General features: G+C 47.4%; 1 protein-coding gene across 6 annotated transcripts in view; it reads right to left on the reverse strand.

Moving 5' to 3' along the window:
* Positions 1-110: 110 nt before the first annotated feature.
* ZYX (zyxin) overlaps positions 111-20,600 on the reverse strand; it is a 29,772-nt gene continuing 9,282 nt past the window's right edge. For 2 of the 6 annotated variants that reach the window (XM_042780124.1, XM_042780122.1), the window contains exons 2-10: positions 8,733-8,993; positions 5,003-5,205; positions 3,922-4,014; positions 3,114-3,620; positions 2,664-2,805; positions 2,412-2,581; positions 2,076-2,254; positions 1,689-1,809; positions 111-1,289 (exon numbers count right to left, since the gene is read on the reverse strand). In XM_042780124.1, the coding sequence (XP_042636058.1) occupies positions 1,179-1,289; positions 1,689-1,809; positions 2,076-2,254; positions 2,412-2,581; positions 2,664-2,805; positions 3,114-3,620; positions 3,922-4,014; positions 5,003-5,205; positions 8,733-8,982 (1,776 nt within the window). In that variant the 5' untranslated portion in view covers positions 8,983-8,993 and the 3' untranslated portion in view covers positions 111-1,178. Of the gene's footprint in view, positions 1,290-1,688; positions 1,810-2,075; positions 2,255-2,411; positions 2,582-2,663; positions 2,806-3,113; positions 3,621-3,921; positions 4,015-5,002; positions 5,206-8,732; positions 8,994-9,454; positions 9,560-9,697; positions 10,338-12,203; positions 12,512-20,600 lie in introns of those variants that run through there. The other 4 variants (XM_042780126.1, XM_042780123.1, XM_042780121.1 and 1 more) reach the window with 4 other exon arrangements.

The following is a 20,600-nucleotide window of genomic DNA, read 5'->3' on the forward strand; positions in this document are numbered from 1 at the left end:
TGGAATAGCTTTGCATACATTTGGCAATATATAAAAAAGCTATACAAGGCAGTTCTACTGCCAAAGACAGCAACTCTCAGGGGTGGTTGAACAAATACAGCAGACACAGGTTAATGGAAAAAACCCACACATTTTATTGAATGCAAACAGTGGTTGGACAGTGTTGTTATTCAAAAGGTTTGTTCAGTTTGAGACAGTTTCTAGTCCAGGAAATGGGGCTCAGTGCAGTAACACTTGGAGCCAGACAGTACATTGCAATTTCACCGCAGCTTTCACTGACAGCAGTGAAAGAAACCATACTGGAACAGGAGACATTCCTCAGGCTGCTGAATCCTCATCCACGCTCTGAGATGCCTCCTCATCATGTGCTGCCCATCCTTATGACAGTCTTTATTTGTAAACATGCATTCTTTGGACTGCTTTGCTACTCTGGTTCCCAGCCTGGCTGCCCAGAAACCGCACTGGGAAACAAATCATTTTGGGAAGGGAAAAGTTATTTAAAAAAAAAAAAAAGTTTCAAAACTCAGAAACAGAGTAGTATTTCAAACACTGCCAGTGTAATCTGGCTAAGGAAAAAGATGACAGGACAGTAAATCAGTAAAATCAATTAGAGACAGAAAAGCTATAGCAGGTTAGCTTTTTCCAGCAACAGTAACAGACTCCTACTACTTTCTGCCTCCACACTCTAACCCAGGTGAGGGAGCAGGCAGAGGAAGACATCCAGATAGTGAGGTGCCACAAGACATAAAAATACAGAAGTGGTGCCGAGATGCAGGCTTCCACCTTCTCAAGTCCAATCATTCTTGGCTCCATGGAACTGAAGAATGCTCTCAGCCCTTCCCAGCACCTGCCACCAGGCTCTTTCTTGCTTCTTCCACCAGGTGGTGGCAGAGGTCTGATAGTTCTCCTTCAGAGTCTTGAGGGAACAGCGATTGTGCATTCACCTTGATCACAGCACCCAGCCTGGAATACACTGTGGCCAGGAAACGGTGACAGGAGAAGAGGACCTTTCTTGGTGGGTTGCAGAGTGAAGTCTAGGAGCAGCGAATCCTACATGAGTAAAAAACTGCGCTGGCATAGTCTCCATCGGTAGCAGTCTGCCTTGTCAGGCAGAGGGGTAGGACAACAGCAGGGAGGGGAGGAGTATTGAGTGCTGGAGGGAATGCCCCCTGAGCTCCTCAGTGCGCTGTTTTTGCACGGACAGTGTGACACTTGATACACAGCACGTGCCCATCCAGAGGAAAGCACCCATTCTCGTCTGCTTCAATGGACAAGGGCTTCCCACAGTCCTGAATAGAAAAGAAGAGGGAGGGAGCTCAATTACAGCCAAGAACAGGGTGAAGGCATTCAAGGATGTAAGAAATGCCCCACAGGGTCAGGATAATTGCTCACAGCCCACTGCTCCATCCCTGGTGCTGCTAATGGGAGATGCTGCTTTGAGGAACTTGCTTACCCAGCAAGTTCCCCTCCTATACACAAGCTGATGTGTTGGGGTATTAGACAATGCAATAGCCTTGCACAGTCTCTGTGTTCATGTCTGTGAATGTGTAATCTTTTTCTGAACATGCTTCAAAAACACTCCAGATTCATTCAAAACAACTTCAGTGTTTGGTCAGCATAGACCAAAGGTGCCCAGTTGCTGGTGATGGGCACAGGAGACATGAGAGGAGTGGGGCTACCAGGCTTACCTCACACTTGTAACACTTCATGTGGAAATTTTTCTCCAGTGCAACAACACGCACTGTCTCATCCTTTCCAGGCTCTGGCATGATAGGTTCCCCACAGACTGAGCAGCGTGGAGCATACTTCCTGCAACACAGAACCATAGAGGAGACCGTGACCACTGTGCTGACATTCAAGGCAGGCTTCTCAGTGCTGTTCAATGGCATTAGCAGCAGAGGAATTAATAAGTGTTTAGGCGGAAAGGCACCTTAATACTTTGCTGACTCATCTTTAACTTCATGTCAGACAGATGACATGGGCAACCCAACCCCATACTGCAGCAAAAAGAAGCAGATGTGAGGGAATCTGCCTTCACTCATACACCACATGCACATGCTCTGCTCTCTCCATACCTGTGGTAGTCATCCACACAGTGAGGCTGGTTGGACTGGTCCACAATAAAAGAGGTCCCCTCCAGGGGGGTATGGCACATCACACAGGTGAAGCATTGGGGATGGTATGAGTTACCAGTGGCCTTCAGCATCCGGTCTGTGATGGTCTGCTTGCAGACACTGCACTTTTCCAAGGTGCTCTGAGCCCAAAGAAAACAAGTAAGACACATGAATCCAAGCTCCCATCCCTGTGAGGCTACACCACAGAAAGCATTGATGAAAGAAGGAAGGGAAAGCAAGAGAGAACAACCACAGTGAGCTCAGCTCTCTCCAGCAGCTTTCACCCCAGTGACTCACAGCATAGCAGTCCTCACAAAAGGGCTTCTCATCCACATTGTAGAACTGCTGCCCCTGCAGCTGCTTCTCACATTTGAAGCAGGTGAAGCATTCCACGTGGAAGAGGCGGTCCAGGGCCCTCACAGCTGGCTGAGTTCGCGACAGGGGTTTCCGGCAGAAGCCACAAAGCTCTGTCAATGGATGAGGAAAGGGATCAGGAGAGATGAAAACTCATCAGTCTTAATCCTACTGCTGTCCACTGAGGGCACGCACCAGAAGTTGCAGCCTCTGCTGGGGGTGGATGCTCCATGTCCTTCATTAGTTTCTGGGTCAACTTCTCCAGCTCTTCTACCTCCTTCATTGTCAGACAGGAATTCCCCCGAGGTGGATCTGCACCGGAACCTGTGGGTCTATGCTGCAGCAAGAGGAAACAATTAAATCCCAAAGGACAGACTCCCTCCCACCCTGTCCCTAATAAACCTATTTCTCTTGCCTTTACAGGTCCTCTCTGTTCATCTCTAGGAACAATCTGCCATCCACTGTGCTTGATTATTTCCACCTTTACATGAAGTTCTCCACCACTATCTCTACAGTTACATCTCTCTTTCAGATTGGTAGCAGCCTCCCATAACCTGGGGCAGGATTTGCCCTCATCCTCCCAACTTCACTCCCAATGTGCCTGTCCAAAGATACAAGTCCCATGGCTCTTGCTCTTTCACTTACCGTGTCTTTTGCAGCAGCAGGTTGCTCTGTTGGGCGCGGCTTCTCCTGCACTTGGGGTCTTTCCCTCTGCTGGGCATAGGTGAAATTGGGGGGCTGTGGTCTAGAGGAGGGGCCTGAAGGTGAAGGGGCTGTGAACTGAGTCTGAAGGGAGGTAGGATATCTTGTAGAATTTGAGGGAGCCACTGGAACATTGTCACCTGATCTAGACATAGACTTAGGAGAGCCAGCAACAAGAGATGGGGTGAATTTAGGCATAGGTTGAGCAGAAGGGAGAGAGGGGGGTGGAGGGACTGGTGCCTGGAGCTCCTTGCGTTGCTGTGGGGCTGCCCATGGGGTTGGGGTGGGGTTCAAATCCACTCCAGAGGGCTTGAAAGATGAGCTTCCACTTGGCTTTGGTGTGAACTTGGAAGGAAAGGAATGAGGAGTATCTTTGGGTGCAGATGGTATTTCCACAGGGGCTTTTGGAGCCAATGGTTTCTCCAGAGAACCTGTGGATCCTGCAGTTATCTGTAAAGAGAAGCAGCAGAGAAAAAACAGGCAGGTATCAGCAAGGTGGAAGAGAAAATATGCTATCTATAGCAGTGAGTCAACCAGCAGCTATCCCAGACCCAGAATACAAGGAGTTTCCACACTTGACATATTTAGCAAGTGCAAGACAAGCTGCAAGATCCGTGCTTTCCAGTTCTTCACCAACACTTCCATGCTATGGTTTATCCTGACATCTTAATCTGCAGTAGAACCCTTCTCCACTACCTCTTCAGCAAACCAGTCATCTCTTCTTCTACCTGCAACATTCTGGACAGCTCACCCGGGATTTGAAGGGATCATTCTTCTCCATGTCATCCAACATTACAGACAGTGAGTCAATCTCAAGATCAACGCTGCTCATCTTGCCACGTACCTACACCGCCATCCACGAGGAAAAAGGGAGCAGAGCATGTTACAGGAACAGTCAGAGAAACGGGTGTATCATTCCCTTACAACAGCATATTTTGATATTTTGGGCTGTGGTACAGATCTGCTCCTTGCTTTGAATCAGTAACAATTTGTTGAGGATGAACAGGACAGTCTCAAAGGTCCACAAATAGCAGGAAAATGCACAGGCTAAGGAAGCTCTCAGACAGATTTAGGTGAGAAAAGACATCTGGACATCTGTAGTCCAACACTCTTCTCACAGCAGGGCTAATTCCCAAGCAACACCAGGCTGCTCAGGGCCCTGTCCAGACAATTTCACAACATTCCCAATGATGCAGATTCCCCAGTCTTTCTAGGCACACATGCCAGCAATAAGCCACCCTTGGAGTGGAAAACGGCTTTCTTCTGTCCAGGAGGAATTTCCCTTGCCACAACTTCTGTCCATTATCTCTTGTTGTGTCTGAGTAAGAAGAATCTGTCTTCTCTCCAGCCCTCCTTTAGGTACTGCAGACTCCAGTCAGACCCCTGCATTGGCAGCCTCTTCTGCTCCAACCCCCAAAGACTGCTATGACCTTCCACTGGATTGCATCTCATTCAGTATTCCAGAGGGGTTATTATACTGAAGGGCTCAGAGAGTCCTCCAAGATGCAGCCTCACTAGCACAGAAGGGAGGAGTATTCACTGTCCTTGTCCTCTCCCAAGTGCAGTCCAGTGTGTAGTTGGCTGGCCTTTACTACCACAAGGGCGCATTGCTGGCTTGAATTCAACTCCCTGTCCACCAGGAACCCCAGGTCCTTCCCCACAGAGCAGCAGCCCAGCCAGCTGACCCTAACCTATGCTGCTACACAGGCTGGTAGCATTTCCTGCTCTCCCAGATCTCAAGGCTTCCTGCTGCTGAGTTTAGACAGTAGCGAGAAGCTGTCCCATCTCACAGAGCATCACACAGAAACCACACTTCCTTAGACCTCACTCACCTGTGGGGCAGGAACCTTGCTTACAGGACCTTCATTGAACATTGGAGGAGGAGGAGGTGGCGGCGGCGAAGGAGGAGAAGGAAAAGCTTCTTCTGGAGCAGGTGGAAAAGGTTCTTCAAAGGGTGGTGGGGGTGGTGGAAATGCACAGTTTGAGGAGAAGCTTGCATCCTCCCCAGGTGGAGGAGGTGGTGGCAGTGGCAGGTCTATAGGGAAGAATGAGAATAAAAGCTATTTCAGATCATTTCTTACTGCTAGCCAGGAGAGTTCTTGAACGTATTGCAGCAAGCAGGATCACAGAATCACAGAGTGGTTTGGGATGGAAGAGACCTTAAACATCTAGTTCGAACCTCACTGCCATGGGCAAGGATGCCTCTCACTAGGATCAGGATGCTCAGGACCCCATACAGCATGATCCTGAACACTTCCAGAAACTGGGCATCTCCTTCTCTGGGCAATCTGTTCCAGTGCCTCACCACCTCCGAGTAAAGAATTTCTTCCTGACAAGCCCTCTTTCAGTTTAAAACCCTTGTCCTTTTACTATCTGAACACATAGAATCTCCATCTCCCTCTTTTTTATAGTCCTCTTAGGTAGTAGAAGGCTACAATGAGTTCTCCCCAGAGCTTTCTCTTCTCTAGGCTGACAAACCTCAGCTCTCTCAGCCTGTCTTCCTGAAAGAGGTGCTCCTGCCCTCAGATCATCTTTGTAGTCTCTTCTGGATTCACCCTGAGTCCACGTCTTTCTTGTGCTGAGGACCCCATCCCAGGTGGGGTCTCACAAGAGTGGAGCAGAGAGGCAATGTCCCTCCCCAGTGTGGGTCACACCCTTTTTGATGCAGCCCAGGATTCTACTGGCCTTCTGGGCAGCAAGTGCACATTGGTTTCCCTGTACTCACAGGACCTCGGCACTCATCAAGGACAACTGAACTCCACAGGCGGTTTTTCACCTTGTCCAAAGCTTTTCATAATCATTTAATCTTTCCTCAGTAGCTGCTGTTATTAGTCACTGGGCAGAGTTGTTGTATATTTGGGAAACATGTCTTGCTATGCTCTTTTCCACTCCTTGTCTTATTCCCTGGTCCCCAGCATACCCTTCCCTTGCCAGTAACTGGCTCAGATTACTGAACATACAGTAGCAGACATGGAATGCCAGTGGACAACCCAGGGCCCTGGAGAGCCTATATTTTTACACAAAAATAAGCTGGCATCTCACAGCAAGATAGTAAGCACTACACGAAACAAGCAAAAAAAAAAAAAAGCAAGCTGGACCAATTACCCCTTATGTGCATGAAGACTCTTCGAAATGCCTGTTTTTCTGTGGAGTAAAAACCAGCTTTGACTTTTGAGGCTAGCATGTCTTCACACCCAATATACCTTAGGACATGAGAAATTTTCCAAAACCCTTTAAAGCAGGCTGAAAGGTACCAGAGCATCTCAGTTTTCTGGAAAATCCCATTCCTTCCACCTATTCATATTTGCCAAAGATGCAGAGCAGGCAAAACCAACCATTTTCTATTTACAACACAGACAAATAAATATCACTCTTTTTCCCTTCACTATGTAGCAAAGAACATTGGAAGATGAGAAGGTGTAACTTCCACACGCCTTCTTCCAGACACCCAGCTCTCTTCCCAGCTAGCTCCAATGAGCAGTAGGGTAAAAGACCAAGCTTTTCACTCCACCTACTCCAAGTGCAACTTTTTACAGCACTAATCAAATTGTCTCATCTTTATATACAGCTGTTGTCAACAGGCTTTATAAGGACTTACAATCTGTAACCCAAGAGAGATACTGCCCTTTCAGAAAATGAAAACCAAAATCTTATTAGCCTGTGGAATGCATAAATGCCCTGGTATGCACCACCTTTTCCAAGGCTTCTTGCGCTGCAGAAGTTCTGCTGGGGGGAGGGAGTAATACTATGCATTTTTTTTTTCTTTGATATTACAGTTTGGGATCAAGCTTGTACACACTTGCCTTTTGGTTTATTGAAACCATAAGAAACAAAACTCTGTTATCACATAGTTTCAGTTGCACTAAAAGCCTTATGAATTATTCACAGGACAAGAAACTTCCCCACCAAGTTGTTAGACCAGATTTACAGAATAATCAATACTAAATACAACTTAGCCATCCTGTCATTTAAGACAGAGTCCAACTGCTACAGCCCTGTATCATACTACATTTTGTTTGGAGAGTCTGTAAGAAAGGCACAGGACTGAAGATATGCACCAGAGAAGGATCTAATCAGATACATTTCTCCCATGACTGAGTTTTGGTGGCCCATCTGTACTTCAGATGTCTTGCTGGCAGCCCTTACCCAATGATGACACAGCAGCTTATGACAAATGGTTCTTTTGCTAGTTTTTGTGTCTAGTTACTCCATAATGCCCATATTAATGATAGGAGAAGCAGAGCAAGTAACACCTAATGCTCCACTCACAATGTATATTGAAAAAAGTATTTTAAACATCCATCTGTCTACTTCATATAATATTTGTGTCAGTCTGAGACCTTCTGACAGACACATTCCTAATCCAGACAACTACAGCAGAAAATGCCAAGTCCTAAGATGGGACCTTGGTTTCCACAGACACAAGATTCCAGCCAACAACATACGAGAAATAGGTCATTAGAGTTAGCTGGTACAATTTTAGGAGAAAGAAGCATCAGCATGTCCTTGTGACATTGGAAAAATGGCTTAATCACTTTTGTCCTCTAAGCACAGGACCAGTCCTCCTAACATCAGGTCAGCTGCCCACTAACTTAGCATGCTATCCTGGAAAACATCAGTGTTGCAGTCTCTGCTAAACAGTGAAAGAAAAGAAATTTAAACCAGCAGCTGGCATTCTCTGAACATGTGTGTCCCGACTGAGGCACACTCTTTACTTGACAGTGTCTTGAGGAAATAGGCAGTATCAAAGATTAGCAAAGGGTCCCATACAGAAATTCCTGGTGGCCCCATGCTGATGATGAGTTCAAACTACAGAGTCACACAACCAGTAACCTACATCTTAAAGGACACAAAACCAACCAAGCAACAAAACCTGGAACAAAAAAACCCATTCTACCACTGCAGGAAACAAAAAAAAGGCCACACAAAAAAAGAAAGAAATCAGAAAACCACAGTGAAACAAGAAGTCACTCTACACAGGAAAACCCAACCCAAACCACTAGGAAAAAAGTACAAAACTGCATAAGTCATACAAACTAAACTCTAAATCTCACTTCCTGTTTATCGTTGCTACCACCGTTTTTTCATGCAATTATTTCTCCCTTCTCTTTTCCAGCATCAAAGATGGCAACTGCAGAGTCCACAAGGACAAAGATAACCAAGTTGAGCTGAGACAAATTAACAAGAAGGAGAACAGCGTAATTCATCACTATAAGGGTCAACTTCTCTGCAACATACTTGCTCTCAGACAAGCTAGCCAGAAACCAACTGCAATTACACAACCACGCACCCAGGGAATACTGTGAAAAATCCACCGCATTCCTCCAGCATCAGTGCAGTGCAGGACAGCCTTCCCTCTCCTTGCCTAATGGATACACTATGTACTTTGAGATCTCTCTCCAGTCCATTTATCTTGTTATGGAACCTGCTAGCCTCTACAGCAAGAATATCCATCACCTAGAGCAGTTATGCCCCTGTTCTCATATTCAGCCCAGCTACAAACCTCCCACCCTGAGAATTCAGAAATGCATGTTCACATCAGCCATGCCAGGCTTCACCTACCTTCTGCCAGCAGGGACGTGGGTGGCAATGGAATCTCCCCCACCTTCCCTATCTGAGCACACTGAGCACCAGGACCAGGAGGTGGGGGCAGCGATGACTCTGACGCACCCCCAGCCTTGAAGGGGTTCACCTTGGGCTTAGGGGCAACCACAGGGGCAAACTTCTTCTGTGGGTTGTAGAAGGAAGGAGTAGAAATGTTGATGCTGACTGTGGATGTCATACGGGTCCCTGGGGCACCTGGGGAGGCCATCTTCTCAGCACCTAGCAGGAGAGAAGAGGGAGGAAACCTGTATGAAGTCATCCTTGGGCCAGAGTGGAAATTAATGGAGAAGAATATGTGAAACAAAGTGATACAGGAATTTAACTCAGGACAGAGGCTGAAGTGCCTGAGCAGTGCACTTACAAGTCCAGCACGGAAAAAAGGAGAACAGAAACTGCAGACAGCTCGAATGAGCCATCACACTTCACCATTTCAAACTCAGGATGGCATTAACCATAAATGGGGTCACCACAACAGAGAAAACCCAGATTTCCACTGCACTGGAAGCCTGCACCTGTGATGACCAGAAAGGGGGTGATCCCCTGCACCCCAAAGGACGCCCCCAGAAGTGGAGTCAGCGTTTCCTTTCCCCCTTTCCCCGATAACGCCAGCCAGTTCCTCCCCAGCTCAGCTCGCGACAGGGCCAGCACCGTCCGCTCTCCCCGGCACCCCCACCCTTTACCTCCAGGCCCCTCCATGCCGCCGGAGCCCGCGCGGCAGGGCAGGAGAGGCTGTCCCGGAGCCGGGCGATGCCAGCCTGCGTCTCCTGCCCGCCCCGGTCGGCTCCGCCCCCGCCAGGGAGGAAGCGCTCCCCGGATGCCGCCGCCCCCCGCGGGCCGTGAGGGGCTCAGCCCGGGCCGGCTGTCCGGGAACGGCGCGTCTCCGAGCACAGGCGCATCCCTGCGATCCAGGCCAGCCAGCTCACCCGTGCTAGAAGCCTCCACGTTGCCAGACGCTTTGTTGTAAAGCCTGGCATGCCCGTAGCCCTCCTAACACCCCAGCACAATAGGGCTGCCGTCAGCACCGGGGCTCCGTGCCAGCTTTTCACGTTGGCACGTCCGAATCAGCGCCCCTCTGCACTGCCGGCCTCTCCCAGGGACAATAACAGCTGCTGCCACAGGCAGCCCTGGTGCCACAAACATCCGCCCACCCCGATTAACCCCTGGCTGCTGGTAAGACCCCCATGCCTCCTTCTAAGTGCTCCCACGGCTCAGTGCGGCGTGGCACAATATAGCAGCAACCTGTCTCAGATTCCCCAGGTCACAAGCGTGTGGCAACACAGACAAAACAAAGTCCATGCTGCTGAACTTTTCCTTCCCTTTTTGCAGTGCTGATAAGATGCATATACTTGGACAACTCTTCTGGGAGTTGCAAAAGGAGAATGAGGCTGCAACAATAAGCAGGAGCCAAAAGGCTGTGCTGAGCATTACCCCTGTATTCAGAATGGGAAAGGGCCAAGGCAGAAGAGTAATTAGCAAGGTCTGTCCTCACTCCTCCAAACTTTCAGGGGTCAACAGACTTGCCAGTCAGAAGGGACTGACCAACTCCCTCCATTCTGCAGTTCCCACGGAGCTTCAGAAGCTGTTAAAAAGACCTTCAGCCTTTCTTTAGAGACTTTTGCCTCAGGCTCCACTATTTCACTAGGGTGTAATGAACCACTTGGCAGTAGTTCTACCAGATTTGACAGCACTATGAGCAAAATACTACAGTGACAATGTCATTTCTAATCACGGGGTTAGTCAACACACAGTCTAGGGACGTTGGCTGCCTCGCAAAAAAAACTCACTGGCTTTGCACCCAGCAGCTGCTGTCTCCCTTAACCCAAAGCAGCCTATTTCCCGGTATGCTCTGTCGAACTTTGGGCACTTTGTGCTCAGGGCTGTCTCCATCCCGCAGCTGCCCCTGCTCATCCTCACTTCTGGTTATCAGTCCACCCACACACAGACCAAACCGGCTAAGGCTTGGCCTTGCAGAGTCATCCCCTCCAATGCCATCTAAGCCTAACCAGAAACACACAGCTCTCAGAGGTCCTGTGGCGCAGTTTGTGAGAGCTGTGGGAGAGGGAGTGTCATGCCAACAGAACTAATCTCAAATCTTTCTCATACTCACATTTACCCCGAGGGGAGAGATTCTCCTACCTGCTGTAACAGCATTTAGGATGACTCAAGTGAAGCTATGAAGAAAGATGCCCCAAAGGTCACAGTCAGGATACCTAAGTCATCTCATACACTGTTTCTTTCTGAGAGGAGGAAGTAGGATAGAACCAAGGGACACCTTCAGCAAGAGGTCAGTTCCCAGAAGATCTCATGGTGGGTCCACCACCTGTTATACATCCAGACACTTTTCACTTCTTTGGTGCCATGACACCACTCTCAACAGCTCTGCCCCTTTCCTAGGGTAGCAAAAGCGGAGGAACCTGAAGCAGACAGCCGAGTGACATTTTTCACTTCCCGTGATAAAAGCAGTTTGGCAGCAACCACACTGGGAGCCCCTATAACTCCAAATATCATATGTGTAACTTGCCCCATCAGCCAACTTCCTCCCAACTGGGAAGAACCAGAGGAAGCAAAAAAAACCCCCCAAAATAAAAAACAAACAAACAAAAACCCCAAATAAAACCATCAACCCACCCGAAACACCACCGAAACAAAAAATCCCCACAAACAACAACAAAAAAAGAATATTAAGAACAGATTAAACGGATTCAAGAGTTATGGTGCTTTTCATCTAGAAAGTTCTCCCCAGCCTGCCCCAAAGTTACAAAGCTTCAAAGAGAGCAAAGTCTATCAGCTATGCAAGCTGCAAGGTAAAGCCTTAAAGCACCTGGGCTGGGGGAGGGGGCTAAGCGGAGCTACTAACTTCCCTCACAGATGCTGGGCTTGCCTCCTCCCTATGTAAGGGAGGGAAAAAAAACCGGGAAAAACTCCAAAAAGCTATGCAAATATATTTAAAACGTTGGAAAGTTCTACGACTTTGCGAGCGCTTTCTCAAGGCACTCCCAGGGAGACAGAAACTCATAAATTAGGCAAATTTCATGCAGAAAGGGCCCTCGATTCCTCTCTCGAGCACATCTGGAAAAAGGCTCGCGAGGTGTCTCGGCCATCCATGCGCACACAAAAGACAGCTTGTCCCGAGCACAGCCCGGCAGCACCCCCTCCCTCTCCCCCGCTGCTGGGGCTGTGCGGGAGCGCCGAGTCGTCTCCATTCCACTGGGAGTGAAAAAACTCAACCACACACACACACACACACACAAACCTGCTTTTTCTTTTGTGGAGGCTCAAGCACCCCCCTTAAGCCAGCACCGAAAGCGAAGGGCTCTCTGTCCGAGGCGCAGAGCCGTGCAGGAGGGAGCGGCAGGAAACCCGCACCCCTTCGTGCCGCCCAGGGCGAAGAACAAAGGCTTTGTCGCCAAGCCGAGCCAAGAGACTCACCTGTGGGGGAAGGCGGAAGGCCACCCCCGGCGCTGGAGCTGTCGAGGCCGGGCTGCTCGGCTGGCCCGGCCCGCCCGCCGGGAGCAGCAGCAGCGACGGCGGCAGCGAGCGGCGGAGGAGCTGCCGAGCTCCGGCGCTTCCTCCCAACTCGCGAAAAAAGCCTCGCCCAGGCAAAGTTGTTTGACCATAAAAGGCGCGGGGCCGCAGCACAGCTGAGCTCACTCGCTGGGGAATGTGGCAATGAGGTAACAGGGGCCGGGGCTTGCCGGGGCAGCGGCCCCGGGTTCTGCCGCCGGCGAGGGGGCGAGCGCTGTGCCCGCCGGCGGTCGCCAGCCGGACGCGTCTGTCGGGATTTTCACGAGCCCTGGGCTGGGCTCGCTGCCTGCCACCCGCACGGAGCGCTCCGCTCCTCCCGCCTCTCCTAACCTTAGAGCTACCCCCAGCCCGTGATTTCACTTCCAGTCGCTGAGCTGGATTTTGGGAAGGAATGCGGAGGCTCTGGTGAGTCAGGGTCCCTGCTGGCCTCCTCCCCCCGCCAGCCAGCTGTGAGAGCATCTGACTCACGCTGCCCCGATCTGCCAGAAATTAAAGCAAACATCAGATGACTCCACCGTTCAGAAAAGCGACTTGTTCTCCTTGTACTGGGCTGCAAGGCAACCGCTATTAGCTGGTTTATATAAAATAATATTCACATGAATTGCTTTGTTGGATTGCCAGTGCTACACATGGATTTTATTTTTATCCCACTGCTCGCTTGGGGCTCAGGCCGCTGTAGAACAGGGGCAGCCTGACCCAGCCCAACAGAACATAATTTTCAACCCCAGCCTTTGCTGCTTCTCCTTGCTTCAGAGCCTCTCACGAAGGAGGAGCACCAATAAAGACATTTCCTGTGCTTTGTGCAATCATTGTATTTGACTTTGGAACCTGGCCCTAATTTTGGGGGGTAATACCCCTGCTGTTGGAAGTTCCCTGAGAATTACTGTATTTGGTAATCCTCAGGGGACTGGGGCTTGTCTGCTCCAAAGACTTGCCTATCATCACAGGTGCCTTTCAGTACTGACAATTTGCTTGCAGTGAGTAAGCCACAAACCACACCAGTGACACTCCCAGTCTCCACTACTGCAGAATGCTCATGTTAGAGAGCTATGCAAAAGATTCGTCCAAGGTTTAAATCCCCTGTAAATAAATCTTTAATTTTACACGTAAAGTTGATACAAAGAGGCTGTATCTTTTAACAAGGTGATACAGCTGGAAAAAGTCTCTCTGAGGTTTTTCAGTGTTACATACCATTTGAAAATGCCACCCATAGCAATGCCCAGCACTGAGCATCTCACTCCTTACACAGCTGCAACCATTGAACCACTGATCTATAGCTCTGAATTTCTTAGAGATATATAGCTCTTCTGTGGGTGCTCAATAATCCTGTTTACTGCTGCTTTTGTGGGCACAGCATCAGTTCCATTACCTCCCATGATTAATGCACAAATTAATTATATAGGACAAAGAATGTATCTGTATGATGGGTCTTCTAACACTGTCACTTTTCTACTGCAGACAATCTTCCCTCTTGTTCAGGTAAAGATGTCAGTGTAGAGCTAAAAAGAATTCACTGTGTAATTGTGAATCAAATTCTAGAACACCACAACACACCCTACACAATGAGCCTGACGTCAGAGAACTCTGCCACTGTTCCCTGGGCTAGCTCTGACTTCAGGGAAAACAAAGAATGTCTTAGACAGAGATTTAAAAAGTGCTTACTGAATATGAAAAAAAAAAAAAAAAAATCCATGCTTTCTGGTCACATCCCCACAAATCCAGATGCTTGCATGTTTGATTTTCTCACCAGTGTGTTGATGTTAAAAGCTCATGAAGGCAGATCAAGGAAAGTGGGAATAATAAAAAGAAAAGCAACCCTCTCAGACATTTTGTATTAACTCCTCACTATGAGGAAACAAATGCAAAACAAGTGTTTTGCACGTTGCATGTGTGAAAGCTAGAATTCTCAAATCAGAATACTTCAGAATACACAGGGGGAAATGAATCTGATTTTGTGCTTGCCACATAGTGAATTTAAAGTTTGTGCTTTTGTAATTGGAAATGAAGATTAACTAACTTCCCTGTTAGTTGTGATTCTTCCAGAAAGAAAATAACAATCTCCTTATGCTAACAGTCTTCCTTTATGCAATTATTGGCTTGAAAGAGTAGGCATTTTTCTGCTGCAAATGAAAATTAGAGCCTTGAGATGCACACAGTTGTAGTCACACTCATTAGCTGAAGCAAAATATTAATCCTGAAGAGGCATTTAGCTACCTAGGTACAGAGATGGATCAGCAGGTATACTTGGCTTGTGCCAGGCCTTGTTATTTCTGCAACTAGCAGCCGTCCTCTGCATAAATCACTTTGGCTGTTCCATGCCATGAATAAAAGTGATGCGGTATTTTGGAGTACATTGTGGTGTGAGTGCTGTCACCATGGGTGAAGTGACAGCCCACTACAAAGCAGGTGGAGGGATTTAGAATAGCAGTTCTAGCTGGGTGCTTCTTTTGAGGCAAGTGACAGGAAGCAAGCCCTGCTAGTGGTCATAAAATCAAAGCTTAGAAATGCTGAGAGTTCAAGACAGCCATCTCAGGAAGACTAAATTTTAATGGAGACAGTTATAGAGAATCTTTGTTGTCAATTCAGTCATGTAACACAATCAATAAATAAAGAATAAGACTACACAGAAGTGTTGTGGCAAATTCATGTACTGCACTGGGATGAGATATGACTTATTAGGTGCCTATGAAATGAAATTAAAATAGATGTAAGAAGAAGAAATAAATCCTTGAATACAAAAAGAATTATTTGCAAGAAGACTATTGGGGAACTAAGCTTATCGGGCAGAAAATCTTTTTTGATAGCCAGGTATGGTTTAGGTAGCTGCTTTGTGTTAAATATGTGTTTTAGGTCAGAGGAAAGCAATCTGGAATCTGGACAGAGTGCTTTACTTATGTTAATAATGCAAACTGTCTACATCTATATAATTTCCATCCATATCAACAGATCAATTAGTGCCATTTTTTCTCAGCGTGTATTAGTTAACAATTAGTGATGCCACACAGGAGCCCATGTTTTTCCTAAGCAACAAAAAGCTCTGGCTCGTATCTGTGTTGAATCTCTGATGCTTCTTTAGTCACAAAATTTCTGCTTAGTCTAACCACGTTTTATTGATTAATGTTAAATTGTTACTTAATCAGCTTTCCTCATGCTGTATTAAATGCTACATCTGGGCCAGCTAGAAGGGTTGGGAATATATAATGGATCTGCTTTGGTCTCCAGGCCAAGTAGTTAGGCCTGCACTGTCCAGGGCAGGGCCACCTGCAGCAAACTGCCTGCATCCACATGGGCCAACAGATGTTACCCTTGGACTCTGTGATCTTAGAGTTCTTTTCCAAGCTGAACAAATCTATGTGATTCACCCTGATGAGAGGTCTCCTAGGATCTGCTGTGCTCCCACGGCTCCCACCTCTCCTGGTGTGTTCCTTGCTCCCTCCCTTGAGCAGGGTGTTCTCTGTGTGAAAGACAACATTTGGCCCAGATTGTCCCCTGTCAAGCTGCTGCTCACATGCCTTGTGGAGGCCATGACGTGTGCAGAGCTGTCTTTTTTCGGACCAAACAGCACTTTCAAGTTGGAGTGCCTTAATGCCATTGCAGGCTGCATGTTGACAGCTGGGTGCCACACACAGAGAGCTGTGCTGGGGACACCAGAGCCTCATGAGACAGTAGTCCTTACAAGCCTCATCATCTCCTTGCCTCTGTGCAACTGGCAGTCAGGAACGCTATTTGCAAAGGTCATGAGTTCTGGAGACATCCCAGAATGACCAGCTACCCAGGACAAACAGCTATAGCATCTCTCTGCAGGTTCTCTCCAAACCTGAGTCCGCTGTGCAAAGCACGCATCAGAAGTGTGTCCCCAAGAAGGGAAGCTGTTCAGCAGCTGTTCACAGAGAGCGTCTGTGATCTGTGACAAGGGCCACTGTAGGTGCTCAAATCCCACTGCGAAGGTATGGCATGGTACACATGCACATATGTGCATACTTCAAAAGGCATTCCACCCACACATACAGTTAGATTGTCCTGACTAAAACACTAGAATAGGCCACAAGCTGTAAACATTAAAAAAAACAAACCACAAACCCCAAACCCTTGAAACCCTGCATCATGAAAACACTTTTTAAGTGGGGCAAACCAGCCATATACACATAAGAGGGAGCAAAGTATCCCTGTGGTATGACCTTGGTCATGTCAGGATATGACTGCCCATCAGAGCAGCCAAGAGAACAGGGGACTGGGGTAGTTCCTGTCCATGGAAGAAGCTCCATTTTCAGCAAAGCTGGCAGGTCTTTCCTATACAGAGCCATGAGAGGGGCTCTGGGGCAGTGCTGGAGTCAGTGAGCCAGGTTTCTCTCTGAAGAATTCAGAGGTTTGGAACCTCACAGGACAGGAGGTACAGCTCCCAGATAAGTTACCACTGTTGTTTTCTTATCTCCTTCCACCAAAATTTCCTGCTGCTTCTCAGCAGGCAGTGGCCTGCAATTCCATGGCTCACTGGCAGGCTTTCTTCCCTTCACACAGCCCTCCCACACCTCCTGCTCTCTGCTGCTGGGCTCTGTGCCCTAAGAACGAGGGATGGAAGCAGGTTGTCCCAGTGGATATCTCTTCCCTCAGGTGCTGTATGACCTGTTCTGCAATTCTGGAAAACTGTGAGATGGCTGCTGGGGCATGCCCATGTGTATGGCTGAGCATGGACGGCCGCCAGAGCCCATTCTGCTCCTCGGAAAGCTGCCATTTCCACATTCCAAGGCATCCTTACCATTTCCTCAACTGCATGCCCCACCCCTTGCCACCAGCAAGACAAGCAGTGACGTATTTTGCTGTTCTGTGGCAAATATTACTTCTTGTCAGAACTGTCAAAGAAACACATGTGTCAGGTTGCTAATTAAAGAGTTCTGTGTGTGCTGTGAGCCTCTTTCCACTCAAGTACCATGCTCCCATGGTAGAAGTCTCCTTTCTTCACTTATGTAGAGCTGTAAGCACAGCACAAACAAGCCATGCTCCTTCCTACAACAAATTTAATCAGAGTAGGTACTTCTGGGTGTTGCATCCTGGTGAATTTAGACAAAAGTCCCAGGAATAATTCTAGTGTGTGTCTGTGTCAGGGGGAGGGTATTGCTTCCTGGGAAAAAGATTCTTTCCCCCCCATCTTCCCAGTGACAAAGCTGAGACACAAAAGCAGGTTCTCAGCTCTCTTGATCTCATGCTGAGTCTCCTCCAATGTGATACAGTAGAACTTCTGTTGCAGCTTCCCACGGAAAGATCTGGTGCAGCTGCTTGGTACTGGAGGGAGAGAGAGGCCAAGCTACAGTCCCAGTAAAATTAACCTGGGGCAGGATCTTGGTCACTTCAGTCCCCACATGACACGTTTGCCTCAGTCCTACTATTTTCTTGCATAAGAACTGAGGTAGCCAAATAAACAGGGACAGGCTTTGGAGACTGCTAACTCTGTGTCTTGTAGTGTGCCTACAAACATGTGCCATGCATATGCCAGGGCATGCTAGACTTGAGAGCACATTAGGAGCTCACACATTAGCACATTAGGAATACACAAGCAGATTGCTCTGATCAGGAAGAATGAAGCCTGGTATAGTCCATGCCTGCATCATCTACAGGGTGTGGATCCTGAGCAAACCAGCCTCTCATAAAACCAAGTAATTATTTAACTCCAGACTGGAGTCCTGGCAAAACCTAGTATGTACACAGTGTAGATGATCACAGAACCAAGGCCCTGGAGCAAAGCAACAGACCAACCAAACAGACAATACAGGCATATGGTCCAACAGCCTGCTTGCAAAAAAAAAAGAAAAAAAAAAGGCAAATGTTATCCATGAGATGCAAGTAAAACACCATTTGAGTACAGCTTTAGGAGGTGCAGCCCCTCAAGCCCTTGCCTTCCAGTTATCCAAAAGCAAAAGATGTGGGGCTATATGAAGTTTCCTGCAGTTCCCAGGTTTAGTGCATATGGCTACTAGTACCTTTGCAATTAATTTACTGATGGCATGAATAAAAGGATGACCAGACAAAAATCTTTGACTTTCATGGGGTTTTCAGGAAAATTATCAGAGCTCTGCGGTGGAGCTACTGTCCTTCCAGTGGCAGCTAGGAGTCTGTCACAAGTGACAACTTATGGGAGAGAGCTGTTTTTCAAGCAGAGTATGATTTTCAGTGGGTTGAAAATATAAGGTGTAAGAGGCCTTATAAAAACCTGTGCTAAGTTTCTTCTGTATCTAGCAAAGTGATTGAGCACCGTATGAAAGGCACTGACTGAAGGATAGGGTACTAGGGGTTACAGGCCACCATTGCCAGTGTTTTGTAGCTAATCCAAGTGATTTTGAGAGATCAGCAGCCACACTTATCACTCAAAAGGCAGGAGAGGTCCTCAAAAATTGTTACTGAGACATTGAAAATCTGCACATACTCTGGTAGAGGTGCATTTCCTTCACTGAAAGCATTCCTCACTTGCCTTGGTGGAGGTCAATATGATGACCATGGTACTTGGAAACCTGACCCTTTGCTTTCATGGCTCATGAAAAAGTCATATGGAACCTTTAACCTCACCCAAAACCCTTCAGTTTCCCAATAAACCACTTCAGACATGCATTTGGCCAGATGCCATCTACATGAAGGTCACCTTTGTTTAGGCTTCATCTGCACATATACTTCTTCCCTGGGATTCTTGAGTCCCAGGTAATGTCTGTGACAGTGCTGGCTAAAGGTTGGGAGCAGCAAGTAGTGAAAGATGCCTGGAAACTAAGCTAGCAGAATCTCACCAAGCTGCTAATGAAAATAGGCTCAGGTTATGAGAAGAGCCCTATCAAACCATTTTCTGCAGCGTGACTGATGGTTTCAGAGACAGTGCTAGACTTGCTGCTGCCAAAGGAAATGAACGGGATGTTTACAAAGCTATTTCAGTGTTGCTTTTCCTGGGCTTCCCACCAACAGCTCTCTTTCCAGCACCTTGGTACACAGTGTTCAATGCCATGAGGATTACTGAGTCCTACCAGCACTAATCTTTTTGCTTCCTGTTTATTTAGCCTTTGTGGCCATGCCTTCCAAAAACTCTGTCCTCCCAAGGTGGTCATCAAGCCTCTATCATTAATAATATAAAAAAATGAGATCTGGTAAAAAAAGAGGGCTACATTTGGTTTCAAAGTAAGAGAGAAAATATTGTGGATTTGTGTAAGAGTGTGTCAGATTTGAAACAGTGCAAGAGCCACATAATACATCCAGTCTGTACAGACAGACACTGCAACCTCAGACAGAACACCCTGAAAGGGAAGGAGCTGCCTTAGTTCCACTTGTCACTTGCTTTGGACACATTGGACAGCCTGCATGTCTCCAATGCAGTAAACAACTCCTATTTTGTCCTAATCCAAGAAAGAGGAAATCTGCAGAGAGGTCCAAATTTAAATGCACATATGGGATACTGTCTGTATCCACTCCCTCTGCAGTTTCAGAAGGAGTCATTCCACAGGGGCTAGACTACACACTGCCAGTGAGTCTTCTTGAGGAAGGAGACTGGGAAAGGTAGAGGGTACAGTTCATCTGTGAAGAATATGATGAAGATCTGGTTCATACTGTTTATTGCCTCTAAGTTTTTAGATGATATCACTGCAGACAGGTATCAGCCCTTGGGTGCCAAAAGCCTAAATTCAACTTAATGACCTTAGCTTGCAGTCAAGATTAGAGGGACACTGAACTGTAGACTTTTTTTACTCTTTAATGTTGCAAATTCTCAGGCCCTTGGCTTGGTTTTGAGGCTGGAATGACTCCCTCATTAGATTCAGAATTCATTTTGTCTTTCAGTCTACACTGATGAGAAGCCTACAGTATGCTGCATCCTGCTTTGCTGTCTTAGCAGATTATACCAGAGTCTCCACTTGTGTTTGCCTTTGACTCAGAAACTGTTGTTCTCCAAATTCCTGCACCTCCAAGCAACGAATGGAATTTCAAGTTACATACTTTGTGCCTGAAGAATTCCACTCTCCTAAACATAGCAATTATTTATGTGACTCCAGGGACCATGAGAATTGAACTCTCCTCATCTACAACCGTTTCAACTCTTTCTTCCAGCTAACAGTAAACTGGGGAAGAAGTGGTAAATATGAAAATATGATGTTATCTTACCTATTGTGGATTAAAACAAATTTTGGGGAGATAGAAAGGAAAAGCAGCCTTCTGTGAGAGCAGATAAAAGCTAAGAGGCTTTGCCTTAGCCCAGTATTCATACATAGCACCTGCACAGACCGTGGGTGTAACAATAAGCATTATTATTCCAAGATTTTCTAGTAACCATTTCTT

Source organism: Catharus ustulatus, chromosome 2 (assembly GCF_009819885.2).
Source record: "Catharus ustulatus isolate bCatUst1 chromosome 2, bCatUst1.pri.v2, whole genome shotgun sequence".
Lineage (NCBI taxonomy): Eukaryota > Metazoa > Chordata > Aves > Passeriformes > Turdidae > Catharus > Catharus ustulatus.